This window comes from Typopeltis vanoorti, chromosome 7 (assembly GCF_054136105.1).
Source record: "Typopeltis vanoorti isolate ZY-2024b chromosome 7, IOZ_Tvanoo_1.0, whole genome shotgun sequence".
Classification (NCBI taxonomy): domain Eukaryota; kingdom Metazoa; phylum Arthropoda; class Arachnida; order Uropygi; family Thelyphonidae; genus Typopeltis; species Typopeltis vanoorti.
The window spans coordinates 141,358,651-141,379,845 of NC_143555.1; the positions used below are offsets into that span (position 1 = coordinate 141,358,651).

General features: G+C 35.6%; 1 protein-coding gene across 2 annotated transcripts in view; it reads left to right on the plus strand.

Annotated features, from left to right (window-relative positions):
- Positions 1–21,195, plus strand: part of LOC150105134 (AP-5 complex subunit zeta-1-like) — a 220,029-nt gene that overhangs the window by 128,129 nt on the left and 70,705 nt on the right. For both annotated transcript variants that reach the window (XM_090396170.1, XM_090396169.1), the window contains exon 11: positions 16,206–16,408. In XM_090396170.1, coding sequence (XP_090252296.1) covers positions 16,206–16,408 — 203 coding nt within the window. The remainder of the gene's footprint in view (positions 1–16,205; positions 16,409–21,195) is intronic.

Genomic DNA, 21,195 nt, shown 5'->3' on the forward strand with positions numbered 1-21,195 from the left:
TTAGAAAAAGCAACTGACACAATGAAAAAGGAAAAGTTGGTCCTTGTTGGGGATCTAAATAGCAGAGTAGGAAATGATTGTCAGACGTACAGAAATATTTTGGGAAAATTTGGAGAAAAGAGTAAAGCTAATAATAATTGCAAATACCTGTTGGATTTTTGTTCAGGACATGGGCTGGTTATTACTAACACAATGTTCTAACATAAAAATGTGCATAAATTCACATAGAGAGAAGAGGCAAGGAATAAGATGTCTCATTGACTATGTTATTCTTGATAGAGATGTTTTCTCACTGGTACAGGACACTAGAGTGTACAGAGGATTTGAAATTGGATGTGATCACTATTTAGTCTCAAGCAGGATAAAATTGAATTTCATATTGAAAAGAATAACATGTAAGAAAGTTCTAAAACAAATAAAAGTTGAGCAGCTCCCATGTAATGTGAACTGTAGACTTCTTCTTCTTCTTTCACTACGCATTATTCCCGCTTCCTATGCAGGGTCCGCGTGTTATTTAGATGCGACTACTTGTTAGTACCACTCCCAACCGACCTGTCGCCTAGTCTGCCGCTGGGGTGGGGGATATATTTTTGGCTATAGAAGCGTATGTTCACAGGGCTGGTTCGCCTGCTTGCGGGATGAAAAACGTCAGATAAACTGGTGTGAAAAATCCTACTGCCTGTGCCCAAGACTGGCTAACTTGGTTATGCCTGAGGAAGATCCTCAAGTTCCTCATGTCTTCGATGGGAATCGAACCTGGGACACTCCTTCCCCAAACATATTGTTTGCGAAGTGCAAAGCCACTAGGCGAACCACGTGGACATAATGTAAACTAGACTAAAATAGACAAAGCTTATTGAAGTAAAAATGAAAGAGTTTGAGAACAGAAACCAAACCGTGTCGATTCAGTGGCAAAGTCCTGATGACAACATTGATTGATTCAGCCATAGAGACATGTTGTGAGGTTGTCTGCAAGAATAGAATAATCAGAACTCCATGGTGGACAGAGGAAGTTAAAGAGGCAGTGAAGGAAAAGAAGAAAGCACATGGAAAGTTCCTGGAAAATAAATCAGCTTGTGCTCTTAGAGAATACAGAGACAACTGTAAGAAAGCTAAACAATGTGTAAAAGTAGCTAAATAAATATCAGAAAGGTGACAAAATATTGTGGGACTATTGGAAAAAAAAAAAAGCTCAGAAATGAAGGAAAGAGTGCTTTAAAAGGAATTAGAAATGATAAAAGGTGACAAGAAAACTGGAGAAAAAGATATCAATGATGTATGGAGTAATTATTTCCAAAAATTGCTAAATGAAACAATCAGTGACTGCAATTGGTAAAAATACACTCAACAAGCATGCAATCAGGAATATATATCCATACCTTGAAGTAGAAAAAGCCACCAAAAGCCTGAAATGTGGAAAGGCAGCAGGAGTAGATGATATTCGACCAGAAATGTCAAGTATGGAGGTATAAACGTCTTGCATTGGCTGCACTGCATAGTTCAGAAGGCCTGGAGACAGAGGGACTATTCCAGATGATTGGAGTAGAGCTCTAATAGTACCCATATACAAAAAGGGAAATAAAATATGAGAATTACTGAGGTATTTCCATACTGAGTGTTCCTGGCAAGATTTATGCAAGTATACTTGAGAAACGGTTGAGAAGGATTGTGAAAGGGAAGTTTGGTGAAGAACAAGCTGGATTCAGGCCATATAGTGGCTGGCAGGATCAGATTTTCATTTTATGACAAATAGTTTAGAAATTTTATTTTACAATTTGAATTTTACAAAGATCTATATTTAAGTTTTGTAAGACCTGCAAAAAGGCATATGACATGGTGCCCAGAGAAAAGCTATTCAAAATGCTACAGTTATATGGTGTCAATGGGGCATTATTTCATGCAATACTGTGTCTTTATTTGATTTGTAAGTCAGCAGTTAGAATTGAAGGAATTACAGGAAGATGGTTCGATGTTAAATCTGGTGTCAGACAAGGATGCACATTGTCTCTTCTATTATTCATTATCTCATCATCATCAAATTCCTGCCATGTAAAGAATATGATAGTACTACATGAAAAATTTACATTATTATTAACTTCCTATCTACAATTTTCCTCCAAATCAGTCTGTTACTTGCGAAAACGCCAACATTATCAGATCTTAGATTTCTATTGTCTAAGGCACTTTGTGCAGTATCAATTCACGTATATCTTGGTCTTCCTCTAGGTTGTTTTCCTGCCAACCTTGCAGAGAACACTTGTTTTGCTAATCTTTCCTCGCCCATTCTATTTAAGTGACCATTCCATATGAGATTAGCTCTGCTAATGCATTCTTGGATGCTGACAAATTCAAGTTCTTTCCTAATATCCTCGTTTTTAATATGATATTGCCATCTGTTCATGCCTCTAATCTTTCTCAGGACTCTCATATCTGCGGTCTGTAGTCTTTGGTCAAGTGTTTTACTTCTGACCCAGCTCTCAGATCCATTAGTTAAGACTGGTTTGAACACTGTCTTGTATACAGCTAATCTAGTGTTCTGACTAATTTCTCTTTTATTCCATATGAATTTATTCAATTGACTTCATACCATACCAACTTTGTTGATCTGTTGTCTATTTCCATATTTAATTTACCATCTTCACTAAAAATTGTGCCTAAGTAGCTGAAATGTTTTACTTGTTCCACAGGTTCTCCGTTCAAAACGCAGTTGACGTTTTCAACAATTCTGCCTATTTTCATTGTTTTTGTCTTTTTATTGCTGACCTTCATACCATATCCATCACAGCAGTTATTCAATTTAGTCAGGGAATCTTGCAGACTTGTAGCGGATTTATTTAGCAGTATAACATCCTCTGCATAAAGCAAAGAGCTGACATTAACGTCTCCAATTTTGATATCATGTTTAATACCACTTTCCTTCATAATGTGATCCATATAGATAATGAATAACAGAGGGGATAATGTACATCCTAGTCTCACACCAGATTTAACATTAAACCATCTTCCTGTACTTCCTTCAATAATAACTGCTGACTTACAACTCAAATAAAGACTAAGTATTGCTTGATATAATGCCAAATTGACACCATATAACTGTAGCGTGTTGAATAGCTTCTCTCTTGGCACCTTGTCATATGCCTTTTCCAGATCAATAAAACTTAAGTGTAGATCTTTGTTATATTCCCATGCTTTCTCCAGTATTTGTCGTAATGTGAATATCTGATCCTGACAGCCTCTATTTCGCTTCAATCCAGCTTGTTCTTCACCAAGCTTTTCCAGATTTCTTCTCAACCGTTTCTCAAGTATACTTGCATATATCTTACCAGGAACACTCAGTAGGGAAATACCTCTGTAATTCTCACATTCAGTTTTATTTCCCTTTTTATGTATGGGTACTATGAGTTCTGTACTCCAATAATTGGGAATTCATCCCTCTGTCCAGGCTTTTTGAACTATGCAGCCACTGTAAGACTTTTATACCACCATACTTCAGCATTTCTGGCCGAATATCGTCTACTCCTGCTGCCTTTCCACCTGTCAGGCCTTTGATGGCTTTTTTCTACTTCAATTATGGATATGTATTCCTGACTGTATGCCTGTTGAGTGTTTTTTTACCACTGTGCTACCACTGCTTGTTTCATTTAACAATTTTTCGAAGTAATTACTCCATACCTCAAGGATATCTTTTTCTCCAGTTCTCCCGAAAATATACTTTCAACATCTTTTTCTCCCGTTTTCATGTGACCTTTATCATCTCTAACTCCTTTTACAACACTCTTTCCTCCATTTCTAAGCTTCTTCAACAACCTCCAAAATATTTTGCTACCTTCTTGATATTTATTTTCTATGTTCTTGCCAAAGTTCTCCCATGACTTTTGTTTAGCTAGTTTTACACAGTGTTTAGCTTTCTTACATTTGTCTCTATTCTCTAAGAGCACAGGCTGACTTATTTACCAGGAACTTTTGATATGCTTTCTTCTTTTCCTTCACTGCCTCTTTAACTTCCTGTGTTCACCATGGAGTTCTGATTTTTCTATCCTTGCAGACAACCTCACCACATGCCTCTCTGGCTGAATCAATCAGGGTTTTCTTCAGAGTTTGCCACTGAATCTCCAAGGTTTGGTTCCTGTTCTCAAACTCTTTCATTTTTCCTTCAATAATCTTTGTATATTTTAGTCTACAGTTGACATCTGAGAGCTACTCAATTTTTATTCGCTTTAAAACTTTCTTGTATGTCATTCTTTTCGATGTGAAATTCAATTTTATCCCGCTCAAGACTAAATAGTGATCACTTCCCATTTCAAATCCTCTGTACACTCTGGTGTCCTGTACCAGGGAGAAAACATCACTATCAACAATAGCATAGTCAATGAGACTTTTCTTATTCCTTGCCTCTTCTCTCCATGTGAGTTTGTGCACATTTTTATGTTGGAACATGGTGTTAATAATAACTAGTCCACGTCCTGAGGTGAAATCCAACAGATATTTGCCATTATTATTAGCTTTGCTCTTTTCTCCAAATTTTCCCAAAATATTTTTTTATGTCTTACAATCATTTCCTACTCTGCTATTCAGATCCCCAACAAGGACCAACTTTTCCTTTTTGAACGTGTCAGTTGCTTTTTCTAAAGCGTCAAAAAATTCCTCCACTTCTACTTTAGTAGAACCTTCTGTGGGACCATAGGCACAAATAAGTCTCATTGTCCAGTTTCCCATTCTCATATTTGCCCACATCACTCTACTTGAGACAGCCTGCCATTCAATAAGATTAGCCTCGTATTTCGTGTTGAATACTATGGCCGTCTTCTTTTCCTTGATTGTCATTGCTTGAATATAACATTTTGTATTTATTGCTCAGAAAGATCTCACCAGTTTTTGTCTTTTTTGTTTCAGTCATTCCAATTATGTCTATCTGGTTCCTATCTAATTCCTCAGCTAGCTCCATTTCTTTGCCATTCAGGCTTCTTATGTTGATAGTACCGATCTTTAACTCTGGTGTTGTTGAGTTGGGGTGTGTTTTCAGATTTGTTCCAGTAGCTGACTTTTCGCTGTTCATCCTGGTTCCCTGGCTTAAACAACAGGAGCCTTGTTTAACTGAGCGAAGCTCCAGCCAGCATGAAATTTTTTCATGTTGTACCATCATTTTGTATTTTGGTTTAAGCCAATAAGAATACAATTTGGTCAGCTAAATCCCAAATTACAACTCGTTCGTTCAGTATCCAGGTAGATACCCAACAGATCACCACGAGAAGGTGAGGATTGGACATTAGGTCAGATGCCCTGGTCAGGTTCTCTGCATTCCTTTAAAGGCTATGTAGAGTTCTCCTCTCAGTTATATAGCTTTTATCCTTAAGTACCCCTATTCATTATCTATATGGATTATATTATGAAGGAAAGTGGTATTAAAACTGATATCAAAATTGGAGATGTTAATCTCAGCTCTTTACTTTATGCAGATGATGTTATACTTTTAAATAAATCCAGTAAAAGTGCAAGAATCCCTAACTAAATTCAATAACTATTGTAATAAATTTAGTATGAAAATCAGCAATTACAAGACAAAGACAATGAAAATCTGCAGAGTGACTTAAAATATCAACTGCATTGTACATCTAATTTAATGTAGAACCTATAGAACAAGTAGAACATTTCAGCTACTTAGACACAATTTTTAGTGAAAGTTGGTAAATTAAATATGGAAACAGACAACATAATCAGCAAAACCGGTATAGTAGGAAGTCAACTGAATAAATTTATATGGAATAAGAGAGAAATTAGTCAAAACACTAAATTAGCTGCATACATGACAGTGTTCAAACCAATTTTAACTTAATGATCTGAGAGCTGAGTTAGAAATAAAATACTTATCCAAAGACTAGAGACCACAGATATGTGAGTTAGGTGGATGATTGATACAGTAAAAAGTGCCTTAGAAAACAGAAATATAAGTTACTTAAATATAAAGAGCCAATAGGTTTCATTTTGGCGATATAAACATTATTTAAATTAAGGGGATATTAAATCCCACATTGTTTTAAAACCGAATAAGAAACTCAAAGATTGGAATCAGAGTTTCATGCCAAATATAGTAAACTATAAAAGTATCAGCGATCACTAGCGTGAGCTAATGCAAGTGACCCTAGTACGTAGTACAATACCGGACAACTTGCAGCAAAGGCAGTAAAGTTCTGATCGCTATTCTTAGGTATTTTCCATAATGTAAAAACACATTTCCTAGGAAATGTATGCTGTTATTACATTATGGTGGGAGGTCACTACCCAGACCGCTTTCAGCCTTTTTTTGAGGCTTCATCAGTGAGTAGCTAGACCAAATTAATACCAAAGAGTATAGTGAAAAGAACTTATATACTCTGCTATACGAGTTTCCAAACAGGTGCAACCATCAAGTTACTTAAACATAAAGAGCCAATAGGCTTCATTTCGGCGATATAAACATTATTTAAATTAAGGGGATATTAAATCCCACATTGTTTTAAAAACGATTTAAACGATAGGCTTCATTTCGGCGATATAAACATTATTTAAATTAAGGGGAATATTAAATCCCACATTGTTTTAAAACTGAATAAGAAACTCAAAGATTGGAATATATCTTTGAGTTTCTTATTCGGTTTTAAAACAATGTGGGATTTAATATCCCCCTAATTTAAATAATGTTTATATCGCCGAAATGAAGCCTATTCGCTCTTTATATTTAAGTAACTTAATGGTTGCACCTGTTTGGAAACTCGTATAGCAGAGTATATAAGTTCTTTTTGCTATACACTTTGGTATTAATTTGGTCTAGCTACTTACTGATGAAGCCTCAAAAAAAAGGCTGAAACCGGTCTGGGTAGTGACCTCCCATAATGTAATAACAGCATTCATTTCCTAGGAAATGTGTTTTTACATTATGGAAAATACCTAAGAATAGCGATCAGAACTTTACCGCCTTTGCTGCAAGTTGTCCGGTACTAGGGTCACTTGCATTAGCTCACGCTAGTGATCGCCGATACTTTTATAGTTTACTATATTCGGCATGAAACTCTCTGATTCCAATCTTTGAGTTTCTTATACGGTTTTAAAACAATGTGGGATTTAATATCCCCTTAATTTAAAAAACAGAAATATAAGATCTGATAATATAGGAGTCTTTACAGATAACAGATTGAGTTGGAGGAAAATTGTTGATAGGAAGTAGTAATGATGTAAGTTCTTCATGTAGTACTATCATAATATCCTGTACATCCCTTATGGGTACATGTCAGGAATGTGATGTTGATGATACCTCCAAGGAGTTCAAAGACTCATTAAGGGAGAGCACCTATTCTACAACTCTCCGTCAGCACCACTCAATCCACCAACTTCAGTGAGCCGCATCATCTACTTTCCACCACCACCACCACCACTAGTATTTTCACAAACATCCATGCCCATGGCAGGATTCAAACCCATAGCCTTTTGGCTGGCTAGCGAAATCAGCTTCCAGAAATCAACTTGTTTTTCTCCCATCTTGCACTCTAAGAAAACCTCTTCTATGTTAATTTAATAAAAATCTCTTACCAACTTACTGTGTATATCTTTATTTTATCCCCTTCTCCTTGTTCAATGCACCTATCACCTTATTGTAATGAGTAAGCAGATTACTAAAACCTGATCTTCCTTTAGCAAACCCATGCCATCCATCAAGGAGAATGTTACTGTTGTCAACTTCTGGATCTTGGTCTACACTTACTTCTTCAACACTTTAACCACAACACCTGACACAGATTAGCCTATAAGTTGAAATCTTGAGCCTTGTCACCTCCCTCATGAAGCAGTACAATCTTTTCTGACTTCCACTCCTTGGCCTACTGTAAGACTCATATTAAACGAGTATGTCAAGGCAGATGTCAACTCCTCAGCACATTCCCTCAAAATCTCTGATGAGTCATGAAATCCTAAAGCCTCACTGATGTCATGTTTACTCAATTTCCATATATCTCCTGTTCACTCACCGTCAGTCTCTCCTCTTCTCTCGCTCTCTCCACCTCACTTAAAACTCTGCATGATGTCACATTTACAAGGATAAAATACTCATTTAATATCTCAACTATATTCTCTTAGCATTTTCACCAACTATTATCATCCTTCCATAATTATTATTTCTTTTGCTGGACAAAGATCAAATGAGCTCCCTAGGGTTTTTTTTTCTTCATTAGGTAACTACTGCTCATGCTGCACTTTTTGCTAATCTTACCAACTGAGCTACCATCCTTGCCCTGTTCTTTGTATAATTCTCATGTAACTGATTATTACCATTTATCTTTTGCTGCCTTCATAACGCCTTCTTCCTCTGCATTGCATGCCTCTTCATTCATCCATTTAATGCCTTCCTTAGTTAATCTTCTAACCCAATCTTTCTCAAACTTCAGATATCTGTGAACCCCTTCTTAAATTTTCATTATTACCAAGTACCACCTAATTAATTAATTAAAAAATAATTAATTTAAACAAATAAATTAATATGAATAAATTAATTTAAAATATTAAAAAATTAAATATCTATTTTATTTGAATTTATATGTTCATGTAAACAAAAAATATGATTTTTTTTTAATAGAACAAACTTTATAAAGATACTATAAAGTTTTACTTACTTGAAATAATTTATCATCAATGAGAGGAGTGAAATTGCTTATGGTGAGATAAAATTTCAGCAAAATTTGGCTCTATAGTTGTTAATTTCAATCTTAGATGCAGTTCGACATCTATAATGCAATTCCTCTTCTTTGTCTTAATATCTACAAGGGCCGAAAATCCAACTTCGCACAGATATGAACTTGGAAATAGAAAAATGAACCTTAGAGCTTTATCTGTTAATTCAGGGAAAAAAAAAATTGTTTTTATTGAAAGGGTATCTTATCCACTCAATATTAATGTCCAATTCAGGGAAATACTTTTCTAGATTCATTTGTAAGCTTTTTAAATGCTGCATGATAGTAATTTTCACATCATCATCAATTTGTTCATTTGAACTTGCGAGCAATTCATGAAGTGATGAAAATGCATCAAATTCTCCATTACCAACCCGCTTTTGCCATAACTTCATTTTTGCCAACATGGCGTTCACTTTATCTTGGACATGAAATATAGAAATTTCCTTGCCTTGTAAAGATAAATTAATACTATTTAATACAATAAATATATCTGCCAGGTATGCTAATTGACTGAGCCATTTCCAATTATGTAAATGCTTTTTCAATTCAAACTTTTCATCAAGGGGTGCTTAAGGATCAAAGCTGTATAACTGAGAGGAGACCTCCACATAGCCTTTAAAGAAATGCAGAGAACCGACCAGGGCTTCTGACCTAATGTCCAATCCTAACCTTCTCGTGGTGCACCCTTTTGTACCCACGGTGCACCGTGGTACACCATGGGTATCTACTTTGATACTGAACGAACGAGGATGGGCTGGCAATTTGGGATTTAGCCGACCAAATTGTATTCTTATTGGTTAAACCAAAATAAAAAAATGATGGTACAACATGACAAAATTTCATGCCGGCTTGGGCGTCGCCCGGTTAAACAAGGCCCCCGTTGTTTTCGCCAGGGAACCAGGGCGAACAGCGAAAAGTCAGAGACTGGAACAAATCTGAAAACAAACCCCAACTCAACATCACCAGAGTTAAAGATCAGTACTATCAATGTAAGAAGCCTGAATGGCAAAGAAATGGAGCTAGCTGAGGAATTAGATAAGTACCAGATCGATATAATAGGGGTGACTGAAACAAAAAAGACCAAAACTGGTGAGATCTTTCTGAGCAATAAATACAAAATGTTAAATTCAGGCAATGACAATCAAGGAAAAGAAGGAGTAGCCATAGTATTCAACACAAAATACCAGGCTAATCTTCTTGAATGGCAGTGTCTCAAGTAGAGTAATGTGGGCAAATATGAGAATGGGGAACTGGACAATGAGACTTATTTGTGCCTATGGTCCCACAGAAGGTTCTACTAAGGTAGAAGTGGAGGGATTTTTTGACGCTTTAGAAAAAGCAACTGACACAATGAAAAAGGAAAAGTTGGTCCTTGTTGGGGATCTAAATAGTAGAGTAGGAAATGATTGTGAGACATATAAAAATATTTTGGGAAAATTTGGAGAAAAGAGCAAAGCTAATAATAATGGCAAATATCTGTTGGCTTTCTGCTCAGGACATGGATTGGTTATTACTAACACCATGTTCCAACATAAAAATGTGCACAAATTCACATGGAGAGAAGAGGCTAGGAATAAGAAAACTCTCATTGACTATGTTATTGTTGAGAGTGATGTTTTCTCCCTGGTGCAGGACACCAGAGTGTACAGAGGATTTGAAATTGGAAGTAATTACTATTTAGTCTTGAGCAGGATAAAATTGAATTTCATATTGAAAAGAATAACATGTAAGGAAGTTTTAAAGCAAATAAAAGTTGAGCAGCTCTCAGATGTGAACTGTAAACTAAAATACAGAAAGATTATTGAAAAGAAAATGAAAGAGTTTGAGAACAGGAATCAAACCTTGGAGATTCAGTGGCAAACTCTGAAGAAAACATTCATTGATTCTGCCAGAGAGGCATGTGGTGAGGTTGTGTGCAAGGATAAAAAAATCAGAACTCCCTGGTGGACACAGGAAGTTAAAGAGGCAGTGAAGGAAAAGAAGAAAGCATATCAAAAGTTCCTGGCAAATAAGTCAGCTTTTACTCTTACAGAATACAGAGACAAATGTAAGAAAGCTAAACAGTGTGTAAAACTAGCTAAACAAAAGTCATGGGAGGACTTTGGCAAGAATATAGAAAATAAATATCAAGGAGGTGGCAAAATATTCTGGAGGTTATTGAAGAAGCTTAGGAATGGAGGAAAGAGTGCTGTAAAAGGAGTTAGAGATGATAAAGGTGACATGAAAACAGGAGAAAAAGATATCCTTGAAGTATGGAGTGATTACTTTGAAAAACTGCTAAATGAAACAAGCAGTGATGATAGCACAGTGATAAAAAACACTCACCAGGCATGCAGTCAGGAATACATATCCATACTTGAAGTAGAAAAAAGCCATCAAAGGTTTGAAATGTGGAAAGGCAGCTGGAGTAGATGATATTCGACCAGAAATGCTGAAGTATGGTGGTGGTATATAAATAAGTCTTACAGTGGCTGCACTGCATTGTTCAGAAAGCCTGGACAGAGGGACGAATTCCCGATGATTGGAGTAGAGCTCTCATAGTACCCATATATAAAAAGGGAAATAAAACTGAATGTGAGAATTACAGAGGTATTTCCCTACTGAGTGTTCCCGGCAAGATCTATGCAAGTATACTTGAGAAACGGTTGAGAAGAATTGTGGAAGAAAAGCTTGATGAAGAACAAGCTGGATTCAGAGCAAATAGAGGCTGTCAGGATCAGACCTTCACTTTACGACAAATAGTCGAGAAAGCATGGGAATATAACAAAGATTTGTATTTAAGTTTTGTCAATTTGGAAAAGGCATATGACAAGGTGCCAAGAGAGAAGCTATTCAATACGCTGTAGTTATATGGTGTCAATGGGGTGTTATATCAAGCAATACTTAGTCTTTATTTGAGTTGTAAGTCAGCAGTTAGAATTGAAGGAAGTACAGGAAGATGGTTTAATGTTAAATCTGGTGTGAGACAAGGATGTACATTATCCCCTCTGTTATTCATTATCTATATGGATCACATTATGAAGGAAAGTGGTATTAAATCTGATATCAAAATTGGAGATGTTAATGTCAGCCCTTTGCTTTATGCGGATGATGTTATACTTCTAAATAAATCTGCTACAAGTCTGCAAGATTCTCTGACTAAATTGAATAGCTGTTGTAATAGATATGGTATGAAGGTCAGCAATAAAAAGACAAAGACAATGAAAATAGGCAGAATCATTGAAAATGTCAACTGTGTTGTGAATGGAGAACCTGTGGAACAAGTAAAACATTTCAGCTACTTAGGCACGATTTTTACTGAAGATGGTAAATTAAATATAGAAATAGAGAACAGAATCAGCAAAGCTGGTATGGTGGGAAGTCAATTGAATAAATTCATATGGAATAAGAGAGAAATTAGTCGGAACACTAAATTAGCTGTATACAAGACAGTGTTCAAACCAGTTTTAACTTATGGAGCTGAGAGCTGGGTCAGAAGTAAAACACTTGACCAAAGACTAGAGACCACAGATATGAGAGTCCTGAGAAAGATTAGAGGCATGAACAGATGGCATCGATGGCAATATCATATTAAAAATGAGGATATTAGGAAAGAACTTGACATTGTCAGCATCCAGGAATGTGTTAGCAGAGCTAATCTCAGGTGGTATGGTCATTTAAATAGAATGGGAGAGGAAAGATTAGCAAAACAAGTGTTCTCTGCCAGGTTGGCAGGAAAACGACCCAGAGGAAGACCAAGATATAGGTGGATTGATACGGTACAAAGTGCCTTAGACGATAGAAATATAAGATCTGATAATGTTGGAATCTTGACAAGTAACAGACTGATTTGGAGGAAAATTGTAGATAGGAAGTTAGTAATGATGTAATTTTTTCATGTAGTACTGTCATATCCTGTACCCCCCTTGAGGGTACATGGCAGGAATTTGATGATGATGATGACTTTTCATGAAGAAAAACTTGTAGTTCTTTCCGAAGTTCAAATAAACGAGTAAGGACTTTTCCACAAGAAAGCTAACAAACATCGGTATGGAAAAGAAGTTGTGTATAGTTGCTTCCCATATCTTTGCAAAGTTGAGAGAAAATTCTGGCGTTTAGAGGACGGCATTTAATATAATTTATGATTTTTACAGCTTCATCAAGAACTTTTCTTAGGTCTATATACATCATGTGTGTAGCCAAAGCCTCCCTGTGTATGCAGCAGTGTGTCGACTTTGCATTTGGTGCAACAACTTGAATCCTTGTAACAAGCCTTTTTTTAGATCCAACCATGGGTTTTGCTCCGTCCATGCTTATTCCAACACAACTTTTCCAATCAAGCTTGTTTTGATGCATAAAAGTATTTATACTGTTGAATATTTCTTCTCCTGTTGTACGTTCTGGCAAGGGTTGGTAATATAAAAGGTCATCATGAATTTTTTGATTTTTTTTCATACCTAACGAACACTAGAAGATTTGCAAAATTTGTAATGTCGGTGGATTCATCTACCTGCAACGCATAATAACGACTCTTACGTATATCGGATAATAATGTTTGTTTTATATTTTCAGCCATTTCAGTGATTCTTCGATGAACGGTACTATTTGAAAGGCAAATCTGATCAAAAGATCTTTTTGCATTATCTCCGATCATAATTTCCGCTATTATTTTTGCTGCAGGCTTGACCAAAGTTTCACCATTTGTTTCCACTGCACCACTTTTTGCTATTAATAGCGACACATGATATGACGCTTCTAAAGCCATAATGTTTTCACCTCCTGACACGATCGACATGACTTTTTTGAGATTCTTTAAAATTTTTTAGTTTATTTTGAAAAAATGCGACAGGTTTGTCCTTGCATTCATTATGTTTGCGATTCAAAATGGCAATTTAAATTGCATGCTTTCATTTTTTAAAGTTTCACCACAAATTACACATAATGGAAAATAGGTTCCCGTCCATGAAAATCCACATTTGAAGTAATTTATATCGTACTTACAAAGTTTTCTCATCTTTTTCTTAGTTGGTTCTTTAGAGATGTCAGACGACACACACTTATCAATTTCACTTGATCCAGATACAATATCAACATTTTCTTGTTGCTGATAGCTACTTGTATCTACACCTCTCTTTTGCACATTTTAAAAATCCAGTCTTTAACCAGTGATCCATACTTAAGAATTTGAAAGCTAAAAAAATTACTGTATTTAACGAACAATCCTTCAACAAATTGCTAGTGAAAGCAGAACTCGAAACAGACAGCAATGGTAGGCCAGTAGAGATAAAGCAGCTATGATTGGTGCAGTATTAACAAAAGATCGCACTACTAATTGAGAAAGGCAAGCTGACAGTTCAGTTGAAATGCTAATTCTCTTCAACCAAATTCCTTATATAATATCTGAAACACATTCACTATATATTTCTTAGTTTTAACAAGTTCACTCAAACAAACCCTTATGTTGCCGGTGCACCATATGGTTTTGATTGTCTACTATACAGCATTTTATGTGGGAGGGGTCATGCGATTCATTAGTTTGTGCTTTTTTATCCCAGTTGTCTCTAATTGCACTGTTTGTTGAGAAACATATTACACAGCCTGCAGATGTCTCTGTACCTTATTCAGTGATACAATAGGAACGTTTTACGATCTCAAACTTAAATTTTATTCCATGTGTTAATGATGCTTAGTCGAAAATTGCTACGGACCCCCTGAAGACCTTTCACGGACCCCCCCTGGGGTCCATGTACCACACTTTGAGAAACACTGTTCTAACCCATGGAATACATTTAACCATTGATTCTGCTAGGTTAGTTCCTGAATAACACCAAAAGACAACACTGATTTCCTTTCTGCCCAACTCCTCATTACGTGATACAGCTGCTAGCTGTCTCCTGAGATTTTCACAATCACTAGCCTCATATCTCCGCATATATCCTTACCTCACAGAAGTCATCATATAGCTGGTATCCACCCAGGTAATCACTTCATGGTCACTCTCACCAACAAGAGCAAGATTTGACACCTCATTTACAATGACGTCCTCTCATGAGATGGTCAAATCCAAAACCCTCAGTTGTTGCATGCCTTCTGTTACAGAAGGTATCCTTCTGTTACTCATTACTGGAGACCCAAATCAACCATCATACAACAAATCCTATCATACTTCTCCTTGAATCCATTCACTGTCAGGGAACTTGCAACCAATTCTGGCAATCCATTCCACTCACCACTTTCCACACAAAAAATCTAGTCTCTGCAAAACCATACTAACCACACATTCTTACACGATTTCCATGGATGGCCTGCTAGTTCTCTTACTATTTGTCATATATTGAAAAATTTCACTTGTATCAATTTTATAAAACCCCTTTAATATCTTAAAAGTTTCTATCATATCCCCTCTTTTCTGCCTATCAACTAAACTTTGTAACCTACAAACCTTCAACTTATCCTCCTAGGGAATATTCCACAGACTTGTCACCATCTTGGTCACTTGTCTCTGAATCTTTTTGACCACCTCCTGGTCCCCCAAGAAACCCAGGTGACCAAATTTGTGCGCAGTAGCCAAGATGTGGCCAAATCATAGTCTTATAAAGAAGGATAATAACTTCCTTATCTTTACTTGTTAGTAAAGTTAAAAGTCTAAAATTATCTAATTTTAACTGAACTTTAACTCTTTGCTCACCATTATCTCCAAGTTCCTCGTCAATTTCCTGCAAACCAATACCATCAATATGATATACCATATGCAATCTTTTCAACCCGAAGTGCATAACCTTATATTTTGCAACATTAAATTGATAATCATTATCCTTTGCCCACTATGCCAATTTATTTAAATCATCCTATAGGATATCTACATCACTTTTATCAGCTGTTTCTCTGTCCAGTTTTGCATCATCAGCAAACAGCTGAATATCCCCTCTTACATCTTTCCCTATGTCATTGATATACAAATTAAAGAATAGTAACCCTAGTACCAAACCCTTAGGTATTCCACTAGTCACCATCATTCTCCTAGACTTCACTCCACCACATACTACTCTCTGGTGTCTGTATATGGGGTTAGTAGCTGGGTGGGTGTAAAATAGCTTCTTGAGTGGAAAAGAGTGTCTAATTTTTTAGAAGCTGAGGAAGCTATTGATGTAATGATTTGTGCTAAGAGTGGTTGGAGGTAAATGTCAAAGCAAGCACTCAAATCAGGCAAAGGAAAACTACTGTTTTTCATTGTCTGGATTTTACTGCAGAGTGGAAGTTTTGAGGCATTCTGCTTTGCATTTATAGTGGAAAAGAGAAGTGTTCGTGTTTGAGGAGAGCCATTCTCTATGGTGTACTTGGAAAGAGAAGTTGTTTTAAGTTTCAGAAGAGTTATCTAATATTTTGATAGCATTATTATATAACTGCTGAGATTTTAGTTTAAGATATAAGATTTTAGTTTAAGCACTAAAATCTAAACAAGTTAACACAAAAGTGCAGGAAACATTTCTGTTTTGCTTTATTTATATATTTATTTTTTATTTCTAGGTATTTCATACACTTTTAGACCTCCCATGTTTAACTGCATCACTAATTGTAAGTTCCACTCAGCTATTTGATCAGGGATCAAATGAACAAAATCATTTATTTGTTGATCCAGCTGTCTTGACTTTTTTCACTGATCCATCATATCAGCCTATGTTTGGATATTTTTTACGAACGACTAGTGGTATTGGTGATACCATTGACAGGTAATAAGATTTCTGGAATTCTTTGATAAACAGAATTGAATATATTACATTTGAGAGACCTGATGTTTCTAAAGTTTATTGCTAGGTAATGGAGATCACCTACCTAAGTAGTATGGGATCTTAGTATTGATATTGTTGCTACTTTGATTATTGAAAACTTGAGGTAGTCCAAAACTGTGTTGGTGTCCAGAGCAGAGGTCCTACTTCCCTTTCTTTCTTTGATAATCATTTTATTTTATTTTTATAAATGAGATATTATGTTTCACAAGAACTTATATTCTTGTTTTCATGCATATTTTACCATAGTATAAGTACAGTTGTTGTAATACAAAAAATTTTCACATTAAGTATTTTTATAGTTAAACTACTTTTATATGGAGAGAGAGAGTGTGTGTGTGTGTGTGTGTTTGACTTCATAGTTTACATTTGTAGCATCTATTACTCACATACATGGGTATGATCTGATACAGATCTTTAAATGATAGTGACTAACCATGTGCATGCTTTAAAAAAAATAGCAACAATATTCAACACTAAACATGAAGTAAAACTGCTCGAATGGTGTACAAATCAAAGTAGAGTGAGGTGGGCAAATTTCAAAATTGATCATTGGACAGTGAGACTTATTTGTACCTGTGGTTCCACAGAAAGCTGCATTGAGAAGGAAATTTTTGAGTCACTAGAGAGGACAGCTGATATAAAGTTTGTTCTTATTAACTAACAGCAGAGCAGGAAATGAATACTATGCATATGAAAATGCTTAGAAAAACTTGGAGAAACATGCAAATTAAGCATCTGCTAGATTGCTGTTGTCATTTCACTTTGATTAGTTCGATTTTGTTCGATTCAAACTTTTACTACTGAAAATTTAATTGTGTGAGACTTAATTAAAATATAGTTTTAATATAGTAGGCAACTAGAAGTTTGCCTCCTATTAAAAACAACACGATCATATATTCATAAAGAATATTGAAATTACATCTTTGCTATTCATGATAAAAATTCTATCAAGATACTTTATAAAGAAATTAATGAGGCAACATTTTGTTACAGAGTAGTAAACTGCAAAAATTTAATGTGCATTTAATCTACTTGAATGCTAAGTTTTTTTTTTTTTTTTTTTTACTATTACAGGTATCCCTCAATTAACATGGTTAATTAATCCCTTGATGTTACCGTGTATATCAAAATCGCGTTAATCAAATCTAATAATCAATGGTGAAAATTACAATTCATCCATGATCGATTACTGTATTAATAATTTGTAGGAGGCTGCGTAGGAGGAATGACGTCATCATGCTCACGCCACGAGGCTTGCATGTTTTTGCATGGTAAATGTAACCCTGCGGTGCTCGTGGCGGTAAAAATTGCAGCTTAGGTCGCAGTACATCTGAGAGATACATCATTACTAGTATGTGCTAAAATGCAATAAAACATAAAAAAAACACTGCAAATATAATACATGATGGAACAAGTGGATATTGAATCAACATTATTCATAGCCGAATATAGAAACTACAAGAGTTTCGTGCCGAATATATAGAAACTAAAAGTTTCGGCAGATGCATGCATAATCAACCTTATGGGCAACTCATAGTAAAGGTGGAGTAAGCTCCAGATCATTTTTCTTAGTATTTTTCATAATGTAAGGCACATCTAGAGGACATGTATGATAAATAAGCCTTTAGCTCTCTATTTCATTAATACTTGATGGTTTATTTATTTTCAGTTACAATCTAGAAATCATTGAACAAAGAATAAAAAAAAAAACAACAACAACTAAACCATACTATACTGACATCGGAGGTCGCGGTATCTCTCAGATACAATTTATTGTCAAATATCACAAATCTTTACATAACATGTGTTAAACCAAACTGACAGCAAAAAACAGTGTTGAATATCACTTGGAGGTCATGAATGCACAGCTACTCATGACCTCCAAGCTATACACTGAATTGTGTAAGAATATTTATATTAAACAGTTTGCATGTATCTGTCAGATCAGCTGCGAGCTCCGCATGGTTAAAGGCGCGTTAATCAAAACTCTTGCAGCGTATATCAAGGGATTGCCGCAATTAATTTTGCTGCGTTAAGCAAAACCAAGCAAGGTATACCTGTACTATTGTTTATTATACCACTTAAATAAATTTAAATGCCACAGCCTTATGGTGTGGCATTTAAATTGAACTCTCTGTCCATTTAGAATTATCTAATTTTGCTGTTATAAAATGTGAATAAATTACTAAGGCAGGGCCTACCTTTTACAAAGCCATGCTGCCCACCATAGAATAATGTCTTCCCATCCACCTGCTGCTGGATTTTATCTTTAACCAACTTTTCCAATACTTTAATCTCTACTCCTGAGATATTTATTGGTCTGTAATTTACTACTTCTGTCTTGGAGCCACCTTTGTATGATGGAATGTTCTTACCCCTCTTACCACTCTCTTGGAATCTTGTCAGAGCTGAGACTTAGATTGAACAATTTCATCAGTGGCACTGCCAATTCTCTTACACATTCACAGAACAACATGCCATCTAGTCTTACACCTGTATTGACACTAATATTTTTCAATATGCTAAGTACCTCTTGTTCATCTACCTCAATTCCAATATCAGACTCTGTCACATCAGCAACTACAAATCTCCACCTGGATGATACACTGTTGCAGAGCGATCACTCAGCAACTCAATTATTTCTTTTTATTGTCACCTTTCTACCATAATTATTAATTAAAGACACCCTTCCATAGTCATTCTTCCTCTTGCTACATAATGAAAAAATTTCTTTAAATTTATATTTATATTTACGAATTTAGGGACACAAAACACGTGTTGAAATGATTATTTTACTTATTATTAATAAAATAACAATTGATGTTTCGATCTTTGTATTGAGGTCATCATCAGTAAAATACATGTGTATATGAAAACAAGTTACATGCTCTTGCACTCTACAAAGGTAAATTGAATCTATGCTGTTAACCCTTTAACTGCTTCGAGTTAACTCGATGGTGACCTTGCTACGATCGAGTTAACTCGATTGATGAAAAATCGATTTAACTCGATTTTTCATCCCGCATAGACAAATCAGCCCTACAGAACACACGCAATTTACAGACAAAAAATACTAGTTGTGGTGGAGGACGGTAGATGGCGTTAATGTGGATGATTGGTTGTAGAGGTTCGGGTGGATACTGAGAATTGTACAGTAGGTGTCCTCCCGCGATGAGTCTCCGGACTCCTTGGAGGTGTCACGAATAATAATCATAATAATAATAATAATATGCAGTACAATGCATAAACCATGTGACTGCAGGGATTTCTGTGATGTCACAATATGGCGTCTACCAGAAAATATCTGCGTTATCTTACTGATGATCAAATTGATGAATTGTTAACAACAAATGAGTCGGGAGAAGAATTGTCTGAGTTAAGTGAATTGTGTCCTTCAGATGAAGAAGATCCTGGTGATTCTACATAAATTAACGTGTGTAATTTGCTTAATCAAGTGGACACCCGTTGATTATGCAAATTTTATAAAACACTATTATTGTCATTTTTGTGAGTGAACAAGTGTATGTCAAGAATTTATGATGCTGTCCAGACTTCTTACTTCAGTAAGAATTTTAATTGATTTTATTTATAAATTTTTTACAAAATTAATTCAGCACATGGGACAATGTCAGTAGAATATAAAATCAGCAGTTAAAGGGTTAATTGATCTTTTATTTAGCCTGACTCTAGTGGTAAAAAAAAAAAAAAATTTAGAAAAATAAATAAACCTCTCTTACTAAGATTTTCTTCTGGACTTGTACAGTTCAGGTTGCTATTGAATGTTTAAAAAAAAAAAAAAAAACTTCATTAAGTTTTCTTGTATTGAGATTTTTCTTTGGCTTGTTCTGGTTGCTATAATGGTTGCAAATGGGTCCTCCACGTTCTTGGAATGGTTAGACAATCCTTTTTGTTCAGGTTAGGATTGTGTTTGAGCATTTCATATGCTTCTTTAAATTGCCTCTTGAAGGTTTTGGTGCGATGTAGGGACTTGGTACTTTTCAATCAATTCTGTGGTGTGTCTGGAGTGGTCTGAAAGGCCGGTTTTTCCAAAATGGAGGCATTTAATGCATTATTTGTGTTCGTTCTTCCTAATTGGGATAGTTTGCCCTGTTTTCCCTATGTATGTTAAGTTACATGTGCATTGTATTTTGTATATCCCTGGGTGGGCTAGGTGTGGAAGAGGAGCTTTGGAAGAACTGAGTAGGTGTTTTAATTTTGTCTGGGGTTTGAAGGTGGTATTGATGCTGTATTTGTGTAGCGTTCTGTCTATTTTTTCTGAAATGCCTCTAACAAAAGGTATGGCAATGGCATTGTTGAAATCTTTTTTGTTTTTAGTAGAGGATCTTGTGAATAGTTTTTTTTACTGTATCCATTTTTTATAAATGTATGGTTGATGATCTCGTATTCCTGGTTTAGAGCTTGCTCCTTTGAATTTACTTCAGCCTGCTTAGCTAATTTTCTCTCATAATCATATTTGGCCTTTCTTACCACAGCATTTACCACTAGTTATGGTAACAAAGGGTATGATACTGCTTCTCTCAAACAATCCTTGACCATTTCCCATGCACTACTGATATTCTTTCCTTGCAGCTTCTCAAGTCATGGCACTGCTTCAAGGTACCTCCTAAGACTATCGTAATTACCAGCTATAACATAAACTCTTTCTTGACAGAGAGTATAGCAACCTCCCAGACTAAGACTGTATGGTCACTCTCCCTGATTGGAAG